The sequence below is a fragment of the Ochlerotatus camptorhynchus genome, unplaced genomic scaffold, assembly GCF_037179485.1.
Source record: "Ochlerotatus camptorhynchus isolate MF236.1 unplaced genomic scaffold, CSIRO-AGI_Acam_v1.1 ptg000370l, whole genome shotgun sequence".
Classification (NCBI taxonomy): domain Eukaryota; kingdom Metazoa; phylum Arthropoda; class Insecta; order Diptera; family Culicidae; genus Ochlerotatus; species Ochlerotatus camptorhynchus.
Genome location: NW_027040858.1, coordinates 1,878,761 through 1,891,374, shown reverse-complemented (window position 1 = coordinate 1,891,374; position 12,614 = coordinate 1,878,761). Strand labels below are relative to the sequence as shown.

Sequence of the window (12,614 nt, the reverse complement as noted above, 5' to 3'; positions counted from 1 at the left end):
TTTTATGCGCAATTCCAGACACCTATCGGGACAGCATCGAGAACAAATTCCATCAGCCACCGCCGCCGATGGTTCCGGCAATGTACACGCAGCCTCCGCCGCAGCTCCCGCCACCACACGTACTGGCTGCTGCTCAACAGCAACAGCAATCAGCTCGCCAACCTCGCCCGGCAGCGACCGGCCCGAATCACTACAATCTGCCACCGCCTCCAGTGATTCAGGCCCACATGCAGCAGCAGCAACCTCCGCCAGCGCTTCCAACGTTACCAGTTGCCGCTGCCAAGCAGGACAGCGCCACGAACACGCCAGCCATAATGAGCGTTCCACCGCCTCCGCTTCCACCGGTAGTCGTCCCGGCGACGACGATACCGATTGTGCAAGCAGTCATCATACCACCAGCTGGACCGCCACCGGTTGCAATGAACAATACAACCACTTCCAGTAGCAATACCTCTGCCTTGGGTTGCAACAACAGCACCAGCAGCAACAGCAACAACAGCAGCAGTAGCAATATACATACTAGTCTCAACAACCAAACCGTGGCCAGTTGTAGTGGCAGCAGTAGCAGCATCAACAGCTGTTCCTCTGCGTCCCTCCAGCAGGAACCCAAGCCGAAGATTAAGGAAATCAACTTGCGGTTCATTGCACCCGAGCCGCTGCTGACCAATCACAACCACGATAAGATTGTAAATTTTGTCGGAATGGGTAAGTTACAACTTTTATTTGTCTTTTTCGTAGGTAAATTTTCTCTGCGGGAGTTAAAAAGTGACATTTTGGCGATGATAATCACAATATCCCTGGTAGGCATAGGCGTAGCGACTGCCCTCCCTAAACTCAGCAACACAAAGGCTTTCGGGGAAATTGCGTTCGGTGAAGTGGCATTCCGGAACAACGTTGTGCTCCAGGAATTGATTGTCGTCTGGGAGGTTCTTGAGCAAGTTGAATTTGATTCGATCCATTACCGGAGCCGTGTTGTTGCATGAAAGAAGAGCAATTGAGAATTCAACCATCGAAAACGGGGAGTCAATGTCATTCTTTTCCTCCGAGGTATCGCGAGTGTTGTTTCGAACCGGAACCGAATCAGGGCAAACTTTGCGCGCAAAATCAAAAATCCATCTGTTAGAGTACTCCTTGTCCTCATTGACCGACGAAGGTACGTTACGCATTCTCCAGTCGACATTCCAGAGCGTTTTTTGGGCTCTTGATTTTTTCCTCCATCGTACCGCTCAAAGTATTCGATGGAACCGTGCTTACGAAGTTGTTTAAACGCGGCGGACTTCTCATTATTCGTGTCGGTGTATTCCTTGACGTTTACGAATGGAAACACCAGGAACTGGCTTCGTTTGTGCTTGAAGCGCGCAATCCACGATGAGGCACGATAAGAAGGAGTACTCATCCAGAGGAGAGAAAACGTCGACCGATTCTGAGCCGCCACGGACCGCGTTCGCGTATTTTTCCCAATCGATGTTTCTCGTGAGATCGTATGCGATGTTGCGAAGATGAGCCATTGGAGATCGAGACTTTGATGGGCAAATGAGCACTACCTGAATCTGTTCAACGTCGCTTTCTTCGTTTTGCGTTGCGTAGATTGCCTTGGAACGATCCGTTTCGATTACCAAGCTACGAAAGCCGTTGTCAACTTATCGACCTAGAACTTCTCCGGACTAGAAGAGACACAAACAGAGCCCTTACCGTGGCCGATATCCTACAAGGAAGGACAGATTGTGAGGCTATCCTGAGGCAAATTGACCTGAATGTTCAACCCCGACCGCTTCGTAATAACCTTATGCTAAGACTGCCTCTACGTCGCACAAATTATGGAGCGTACGGTGCGATTTGCGGACTGCAGAGAACATTCAACAGAGTTGCATCTGTTTTCGACTTTCATCTCTCCCGTGATGCGCTTCGTCGAAAGTTTTCTTCTGTTTTTCGCCGGCAGGAGTTAAGATATTGACTATAAGATATACGTTTTTTAATGTTTTTTATGTTATGACCATGCTTGAATGTATTTTTTTTTTTACCATAGTTGATAAGGTTTAAATCATTGGGGCTTCATCCAGCCTGTTGATGTAATTAAATAAATAAATAAATAAATAAGATTACTACCATAGGGGTCTTGGATTACCTCCCACATGCAATCCAATGATAGTGAGTTCGAACAAAGTGACAAATCCAATCTGCTCTCTTTTGCTCATGTTAAAATTGTCGGATAGGTCGTAGATGATGGTTGAGCGATTGTCATCGTACAGCTCTCCCCAGCCTGTACCGTGGGAATTAAAATCCCCTAAGATCAACCGCGGCTCAGGTAACACTGAGCAGATATCCGATAAAGCTCGATGAGAAACAGCCGTTCTCGGAGGGATGTATAGCGAGGCAATACTGAGGCTTTTACCTCGAATATTTCAATTTCTACACCCGACACTGCAGGAAGAACAATTCTGTAAAACAAGTGACGTTTGTCGATCCCCAAGAGCACATCCCCATAGGAGTCTACACGATCGAGAAGGACAACTTTACTTTCCTTCCGAAGGAAGGCGTGATCAGAGATGTTATGCCTCAGAACATCCCGGCGGCGCCGACTGGGATTGAACCCAGGCCTGCTGGGGTGAGAGGTAATCACGCTTACCACTACACCACCGGCGCCGCTATATTTGGTTCTACATCAACAGACTGGGTTTAGTCCTAATGATGGATTGAGCAATACTAGGAAATACAATATAGTCAAGAAGAAACAAGCTGCAAAGGCCGTGAAGTCCAACTTAATTCCTAATTCGCCGAGCGTCTTGCGTGCCAAGTGAAAATCAAATAAGGAAGCAACACGATTGAAAACCCTTTGTAGCCCATTGATAGCACCATATGAATTATAGTTTGTACGACGAAAAGGTATCCTCAGCATTGCGTTGTTAAGGAGTGCTCGTGGTTGAACGTTAACGTCGATTTGTTGTAAAATAGTTGATAATCGATTCTGCCCTGTAGAATGTGTCATAAACAGGGCCCTTGTCGTATCTCTTCGACTCCACAAAGGATCCAGGTGAATTAACTGGCACCGACTTTCGTAGCTTGGAAGACGATGAGGATCCCTCCAAGGCAATCGTCGGAGGGCGAACCAGATGAATCGTTGTTGAATAGATTCTACTCTTTGTACACTGTTTTGGTAATTGGGATTCCATACAGGGCAGCAGTATTCTAACACCGACCGGACGAGGAAGTTGTAAAGCGACTTCAAACAGTAGATGTCCGTGAAACTTTTAGCTATCCTGAAAATGAGCGTTCTGGATGCCTTTGTCAATCACGTACGAGATATGCTGGCTGTATGTGAGTTGACAATCGTCTTCTAGGATATAACTGAATGTAATTGGATGTTTCTTCCGTGAGAACGTGATTAATGAACATTTTGTTGGATTTACAACCATGCGGTTCAGTTGGCACCAATTAGCAAAAGCGTTGAGTTGGAGTTGGAGAAGGTGCCAGTCAGCGATGACTCGGATTCGGAGATAGATTTTAATGTCGTCTGCGAACGACAGTCGTTGACCGTCGAGGACCGAAATTGACGTCGTTGAAATACACAAGAAATATCAACGGGCCGAGGTGGCTACCTTGCGGAATACCCGAAGTGGCAGGGAACAAAGGAGATCGGCAGTCGTCGATTGTAACTTCCAACTGACGATCAGATAGATAGGATGCGAACCATCGTAGGAGACTGCCGTTTATACCGAGCCTGTCCAGTTTGGTGATCGCTATAAGATGGTTCTACTTGTCGAAGACGGCTGATAGGTCAGTGTAGATGACATCTGTTTGCATATGGTCTGTCATACTCTCCGTAATGTACGAGGTGAGACACAGAAGGTTGGAAGTAGTCGACCGCCCTGCCATGAAACCATGCTGGTCTTCGCTCAAGTGCTGCTTGAAGTGAGATACAAATGGTTCCATAACGACCAACTCGAACAGTTTAGATATGGCACACAACGATGCATGATGCCGCGATAGTCTATAGGATTTAATTAAAACGAATTTATTTGCTTCCGTATTCAATCTGCCTCGAGTGGGAGTCGCCTTCTCCGCGCTATTACTCAGACACTGAACTGAAATGTGTGAGGGGTATGAACATGGAAATGAGGGGTAATAACTCCGTAATAACTACACTGAATGTTTTCTCTTCTACAGCTCGGCCATCCTGCGGAACTTTTCTCCCACTGATACCTAGTCCCTATGCTGCGTTACAAATGATTGTTTGATCTTCGTTTTCCAGTCGTTATGCTATTCAAATTCATGTTCGTCCTGAAATAGATAAAAGCTAGCGTTAATCCTCTCTATCACTGCTTTCGGATTCAACTTCTTGATCTACATCCGAACTACTACCAGCTTCATGTGACTTATACATTCGCATATTCTGTGGATCAAAAATTCCCTCAAAATGTTTCGTCGACACTTGATACCCATCTATATCTGACACAATATATCTATTCTGATCAAGAACCTTTTTCACTCGGTAAGGCCCTTTGAATCGAGGCCTTAGCTTTTTGTTTTCCCCGACTACTGGTACACTTCTAATAACTACCAAATCGTTCTCCTTGAATGTAGTCCTGAGACTTCTACTATCATGACACTTCTTATTGTAATCCTGCACTTTTCGTATGCATTCGGTTGCCATGTTCCGTGCATCTTCCAGATTTAGCCGATCAGATGACTCCAGCAGGTCCTGGAAGTATTGAACGGCATCATGGTTAATTTTTCGGTGTTGTTGCACTCCATACAGCAGCTTAGATGGAATCGACCCAGTTCCTCGGTTGATCGAATTGTTGAGAAAATACTCAACATCGATGAGCACAGTATCCCAGGACGTCTTAGAGGACTCAGCAAGTTTAGCCAATACTGGAAGCAGTGTACGATTGTACCTCTCGACTTGGCCATTTGCCTGAGGACATGCTGTTGCTACAAGAGTATGCGAAAATCCATGGGAATCCGCAAATTGCTTGAACGGTTGCGATGTAAAACAAGATCCACGGTCAGTGATAAGGATTCTTGGAGTACTGTAGTTGATGAAATATGATTTCAGATGTTTCATTACTTCTTTGGAGTTGGTTGTTTTTGTTGGGTACAGCTTCACGAACTTTGTGAATCCATCTACCACCGCCAAAATATACTTGTTCTTCCCTTTCGTCATCTCTAGCGGACCCAAATGATCTGCATGTAAAGTCCAAAATGGTCGGTTTCCTTTGGCGATGTTTTGAAGCACACCATCATTTTTCCTTGCCTTTGGATTAAAAAGTATACAGGATATACACTTTTTACAGTGTTCAGCTATTTTTTCTGACATATTTGGAAACCAGAATGCTCGCTTGATCAATTCTATAACTTTATCCTTTCCGAAATGCCCCATTGAGTCGTGGAATCGGTATACAACAGAATCTTCCATTGCTTGAGGCACGTACAATAATAAACGGTTTTTCTCCTTTCTGAACAACAAGTTATCTCGAACCTCGTATTTTTTTAAGTCTCCATTTGTTGCTGATGCTTTCAATGCGCAGATGACAGGATCTTGAATTTGAGCCACGTACAGAGCGTTCTCGAACGAATTATCTTCATTGATGTCCTTGGCCAAGTCAACTGTGTGAACGTACATCCTTGAAAGGGCGTCGACGTGCTGCATTTGCTCCCCAGAACGATGCACGACCTTGTAGTTGAACTCCTCGAGGAACATGGCCCATCTTGCAATTTTCGAGTTGATATCCTTTTTCTCCAGCGTTTGCTTCAGGGATTTACAGTCAGTTACTATTTCAAACGGAATACCAGTAACATAGTGTCTAAAGCGCTTCAACGCATATACTATTGCCAGGGTTTCTAGCTCAAAAGAATGGAGCTTGCTTTCTGCGGAATTTGTTTTACGACTGAAAAACATGACCGGGTGATATTTATTGTCAATCCGTTGACGCTGCATCAAAATACCTCCAAATCCTTGCGATGACGCATCTGTATGCAACTGCGTATCAGTATTTGGAGAATATATGCAAAGCACAGGACGCGATATCAACAACTTTTTAAGCTTTTCTACAGCTTCCAACTGCGGTGCTCCCAAAAAATACTCAGCATCTTTCTTAAGAAGATCGTAAAGAGGACTAGCTATCGTAGAAAATCCCTTGATAAATTTCCTGAAATAGCTCATCAATCCCAGAAAACGTTGCAAGCTCTTCGCGTTTTGAGGAACTGGTATTTCGCGAACTGCTTCCACATGCCGGTCACAAGGGCTGATTTGATTGAAGCTGATGCTGTATCCCAGGAAGTCAACACGAGTGACTAGAAAACGGCTTTTCTCCAGATTTAGTTTCACTCCGTTATCTTTGAGAGTAGCAAAAACTCGACGCAAAAGATCTAGATGCTGATGCACAGTTTTTGAGCAGAGCATTATGTCGTCCATAAACACTATCAGTTCTCCAGACTTGACAAAAGGATGCAGAATCTTAGCCACATAGCGCGAAAAAATGGCGGGTGCGTTTGTGTACCCAAATGGAAGCTTGTTGAACTCAAATTGTCCGTTTTCCGTGACAAAAGAAGTGTACTTTTTTGAATCCTCGGTAAGGTCCACATGGAAAAACCCATTTTTCATATCCATTGTAGAGAAATACTTCATTCCATCTAACTTTGCAATCTGGTCCTCGATTACCGGAAGAGGAAAATGATCTCGTTCAACTAACCGATTCAAAGATTTGAAATCGACGCACAGTCGGAAAGATCCGTTTTTCTTTTTCACCAGAACAATCCTACTGGAATAAGGAGAATCGCTTTCACGTATAATGCCTTTATCTAGCCATTCAGCCACTATTGACTCTACCACCTTTCGCTCTGCGTGACACAACCGTTGTGGTGAGACGTTATAATATTTCTCTTCCCGCAAACGAATTGATGCTGTAAATTGTACCGCTTTTCCGTAGTCCGACTTCTTGATGCAATAATTGGTCTGATAAGCACGCAAAATTTCTTCACGGAACTTCACAGTCTCCTCGTTATCACCAACAATCAAGCAAAGTTCTTCTTCGACCGACTGGTTTAGAGCATTCTCTCCGAATGCTGTGTTCATTAGTACACTGTCGTATTCACTTTTAGGTTTTTCTTCTGATTTCGAGAATCGTATAACCGATAGATTGTTTCGTTTCATAAAATCTCGACCTAGAATTGCACTAACTTCCATTGTCTCATCAGGAACAACATAGAAAGAAACGTCATAAACTAAGGACCTGAATAGAACTATTTTTGTTTTTAAACAACCTTCAACACATATTTTCGAACTATTCACACCTATTATTTCTCGATTGTTTGCTACCTCTTTATCCAATCTAACTAGAGCTGCCAGTGCTGAATGCTTAATTAGGCTTATCGCACTGCCGGAATCCACCAACAGCTTGAGTTGCTTGAGACGTCGTCCAATAATCGCTTCTCCTTCCATCATTCCGTCTTCATCCGTATCGATTCCTTCGTTTGCCGCCGGCTGATCCTGATTAGATGCAGAAATCATAGCGACTCTCAGCTTCGGTGCAAAAGTTGACGGCTTCTTGTCTGGACAAGTATCCTCCTGATGACCAACCTTGGAGCAGCAAGCACACCGAGAACGACGTTGCGGATTGGGGCAGTTAACGGATTTGTGCCCTGGCGCGTTGCAATTGAAACAAACCCAATCACTAGACCCAGCTTGTGATGTTACTGGTACCAGTGCTGCTGTTCTTCCGTCGTTACCTGTCGGACGGCTTGCTTGCGAAATGCGAGCCACGTTGTAGTTTGGTTTCTTCATCCGGAAATTTGCTTCGCACCACTTCAAACGCTTCAAGAGATCCATAACTGTTCGGTATTCCGCCGATACTATTTGCTCGTAAAGCTTATCACGAGACAGCCCACTAATGATGTATTTGATGAGCGAAGACTGTGACATTTGTCCTTTACTCGCAATGTTCTGCATTCTGAAGACGTAACCTTCGTAGCTTTCCTGGTTGCTTTTCATGGCTGCCATCAGCTCTCGATGGATATCGGCATCATCGACGTAGTTTGGGAACGTTGCAGCTATCATCTCTTTGAAATCATGGAAATTGAAAATGTCCTCCTCCACAGAGTTGTACCACAGTTTTGCTGATCCAGTCAACCTTGTGGTAGCGTACAAAAGAGCAGCTGCATCGGTCCAATTGTAGAGTGTTTTGTAATGATCCAGTTTGCGTAGCCATGACGTAACAGCATTTTCGCCATTGAATTCGCTTATCAAAGCCTTCACTTCCTCCGGATGGAGCGGACGGGATTGAGCTTGCGGTGCGTTCCTCATCAGCCAGTTTTCTTCTTCCTCCTGTGAATCGTATTCTCGTTCGTCGACGCCATGTCGTCGTCTTCGTCTGGGCATCCTTCTCAGTCAGGTTTTTACGTCTTAGACAGAGAATTAGCCTCCTCGTAACCGCACACCGTTTAAAATCACGTAATCCAACTAGCGAATCGAAGCTCAACGTATAAAGCCGCGGTGTATCCCACTTCTGAAATTTCTATAGGATTTAATTAAAACGAATTTATTTGCTTCCGTATTCGATCGTAGCTAGCTTAACAATCTGCCTCGAGTGGGAGTCGCCTTCTCCGCGCTATTACTCAGACACTGAACTGAAATGTGTGAGGGGTATGAAAATGGAAATGAGGGGTAATAACTCCGTAATAACTACACTGAATGTTTTCTCTTCTACAAGTCGTCGATGTTTCTTTTGCATCCCTTTTTATGCACTGGAAACATCTCAGCTGATTTCCTGCAGGAAGGAAACACCCCACTGGAGAGGGACATTTCGAACAGAAGGCAGATGTGTTGCTTGAGAAAGACGGAAGGAACTCGGTCAGGTCCAGGCTTAAATGAAGACTTCTGTTGCGAATGACCTCAGGAATTAGGTTGCCTTCAAGTGCAATAACTAAAGGGGGATGGTGTGGAACAGTCTTTATCAACGGAGAAACAGCCATAGACACATGCGGAGCAGTATCCTGAGCGGTGACGAAGCAAAGGTTCAAGCTACGATAGTTCTCATTAACCACGTGGTTGATTTGCTTCAGAGTGGCGATACTGTAATGATCCAAAAGGCTTACAGTTCCAGAGTGAAATGTAGAATGGTCGTGGTCCGGGTACAGGAATCCACCGTAAGATGATCGCCAAGAAATTGCCGGTAGATTGAAGTCGCCAATGATTATCATCTCGCCAGCAGCTGTAGCGATCTCCATTATAGCTCGAATAGACTGACTGTGGGATTCAATTAGCGTAGAGTCGCGAGTTCGATCCGGAGGAAAGTAAACTACACACAAAAACAAAGTGCGGTCAGCGAGCTTAATGTTTGTCTCTCTTTATTAGTTTTTGTTTGCCTTATCCCCCCGTCTCGATGAGTCTCATCGTCGCCCACTGGTCACCATAGCCGATCGAACTCCAGAAGAAACTAGACCCGCACTACCGTTCATACTGGCGACAACGCTCTGATGAGACAACGAAACCTTACCCCCAAGCTCCTCCCCTGATCCTATCCTTCGACAATGTACCTCTCTAACCTCGAGTAAGCCGCGAGTATTCGGCCCAACTCCTACTAGACATAGAATTAAGTGAATTTTGTTACAAACAAAGAACAATGAACTATCGGCTCCGTAAAGCTAACGCGATTGAGCCTTCCAAATAAACGAACTAGCTAAAAAAAAAGCGAGCTTAATGGCAATCCAAACTTGTTCCACACAATTCCATGAATCGTTTTCGATAACTTTTGCCTTCAATCCAGAGCCGACCGCTATGAGAACGCCTCCACCAGTAGATGTGCGGCTGTTGTGCGGATTCCGATCGCATCGAAAAACCTCGTATTCGGAACCAAACACTTGATTTGACAATGTGCGAGTATGTTCGGCTGAGGCCGCCGCCATTTTTCGTGCTGCAACGCTACCGGCCACCAAGCCCATTCTAATTCTAACGGACTCACACAGTGTGATCCTAGCTCTATCTTCCGAATCGCCCAAACATCCCTGGATCCAGGCGATCATAAAATACGCACCACCGAACACGGTTTACTCGTGGATACCCGGACACTGTGGAGTTCCGGGCAACGAATCCGCAGACCAACTCGCAGGAATCGGTCCATCGGGCCAAAGATTTTCAGACAAGGTGCCGCTACAAGATTTGCAACGGTGGATAACGAAAACCTTTCGTTCGGCAAATGATCAATGTTGAATTTGTACTTGCCTGGTATAGCGAGTTGGAAGACCCCCGACCCACATTTAAACTCAGGGCCGGGACGGCTGTGGTGAACGTTGGCAGGAAATGGCGCGACTGAGATAGAGGAACCTTCGTCGATCTGGAGGTAGATTGTGTTTTTCGGAGCAGCCTTATTTAACCGAACTCGAATTGAATATTAATAGCCGGGAAGAAGATGGGAATGCCAAAATGAAAGTTTTAGTGTCCACACTGATTGTTGGAGGTGACAAATCCATTGAACAAAATTGATCGATAGGTTCTGTTGGATTGCCTTCATTTGACGTATATTTGAGATTAATGAGAATTTGTTCATCTTTTTCCACGCCCGAACATATTTTGTGGTTGAAAGAAAGATGGTGGATTTTATTTCGTTTCATGACAAAATGGTGGATCATACTATAACTTGAATACGGGTATTCGACTCTAGATTTCCTCAACCGGACGCCATTTGGTTGGTTTTAGATCTTTAATAGTTATCTAATTAACATCGTTTCTTCTTTTCGCTCTAGCATGGGAGGACGTCATCTGCGGCAGCGCCCAATATTACGAGGGACAATAAGAAAGCTGGCGAATCCTACTAAAACTGCGCATGTGAAAAGTGTAAGCCCAGATTAGGAACTGCGCTGAACGAAAGTGGTATGAAGGAGAATGGGGGAAAAGTTACAAGACTAAAATCGAGCAGCAACAAGAATCTATGTCATTGTAGAAGTAGTAGAAAAGAGTCATAACAAAACTAAATAACAAAAAAAAAAAGAGAATCAAACAATAAGTAATTGCAACGTTAGAGTTGCAACAAAAAAAAAATGCCAAGCATTAAGTGAAAAAAAAAAAATAATAAGAAAGCTAAAGTTCACAGGAAATGTGCGTGCGTATCTTGGAAAAGATGACCGAACTGAATGAAGAAAGAGTTGAGATAATCACACACATTCATACATACAAACAGCCACCCACACATACACATGGCTAGGAGCAGAGCAGAGGACACAGTTTAGGATTATTTGTTTGTTTTCCTTTCGTTGAGAAGACTCTCAAGGGAAGTAGCCCCCCCAGTGTAGAATGCAGCTTTCTCCCTATTGTTATTACCGCTGGTGAAGAGCTTATAGTTTTTAATCGAACATTATTTGCCTGCTTTTGTGTGTTGCTACGCTCTGAAGGAAATTCTAAATTGAAGGATGAAAAATAAAACTTCTGTTTTGTACAGTGTTACGAGAGTGCGAAGAATGGCATCAGTCATGGCGCTTGCTTCATTTAACAATTATCGATATAATAACATATTGTTTATTTCATTCAAGATTCATAGGATTTTGTTTCGCTTATGGAGCTGATTAAGGTAGTTGATGCGAGAAGAAGGATGATTGCAAAAGGAAAGTGAGAGCGTTTTGATTTTGTTTGGAACGAGTGAATGTATGTGAGTGGATGGTAAATAGTTACAAAATATCGGTTTTTCTAGTGGTTAATAGGGAACGAAAATAAATTCGTTATGTTTTCTCAAGAGATGTGTATGTGTGTGGAGGAGGACATAAAAGGCAAACCAGCGGTAAGCGACAACAACCACTACTAGAATGAAACTGCTCTGAGCTATGAGGGAGAGAGGGAGAGCTAGTGGAAGAGGGAACGAAACAAGTGTCCGATAACACCCAATGTGATTTTTTAGTAACTAATCAATAGATGAAAAACGAAGCAAAAAAGTAAAACGAAAAAGGGCTTTGGCGCTGCTGGTTGAGGAGGAGCAGACCATTGATGCCCAGCTCGAGAAAAAAAATCCATAAAATAACAAAAAACAAAAAGAGGAAACAAGGACTGCTGCAGCTTAAAAACTGTATCAAAGTTACTGACTGTATTTAAGAATATATAAAGAAGGAAATAAATTATATTTAAAGAAATGAAAAAAAGAAACATAGAATGCTTACATATTTAGTAACTAATAGCAAAAAAAAAATCTAAACAAGCAAACGCTCTCGCATGAAGGAGAGAAAATGTTGCGAAACAATAGACGGAGAAAAGAGAATAAGAGTAAGAGAGAGAGAGAGAGAAGCTAAGTCGGAGAAAAGGCAAACTAAGGACGATCCATTAGATAGTTTCGGAAAAAAATTAATGAAAAAGAAAACAGATTATTAATTTATACTAGCAACTTAAACACTAGAGAGAACCAACGACGAAAGACGTGTTTCGCACCAGTCCCCCCACATAGAGCGAGGAAGCGAGAGCAGCGAGCAAGAGAATGTGTCACCATAATCATCGTTCAGCATCATCATCCAGGGACGTGTTATCACATAACAGAAGGTAATCATATATGCATAGATATATTTAGCGGGATGATCAAACACAATCACAACACACGCGATTCTGGTCCATCTTTCATCAATGAACAACAGATTGCTAC

The 12,614-nt window shown here is 43.8% G+C and overlaps 1 protein-coding gene across 16 annotated transcripts in view; it reads left to right on the top strand.

The window, feature by feature from the left end:
* Positions 1–12,240, top strand: part of tyf (twenty-four) — a 73,112-nt gene extending 60,872 nt beyond the window's left edge. For all 16 annotated transcript variants that reach the window (XM_065232537.1, XM_065232541.1, XM_065232535.1 and 13 more), the window contains 2 exons: positions 19–705; positions 10,741–12,240. In XM_065232537.1, coding sequence (XP_065088609.1) covers positions 19–705; positions 10,741–10,790 — 737 coding nt within the window. In that variant the 3' untranslated portion in view covers positions 10,791–12,240. The remainder of the gene's footprint in view (positions 1–18; positions 706–10,740) is intronic.
* Positions 12,241–12,614: the final 374 nt, after the last annotated feature.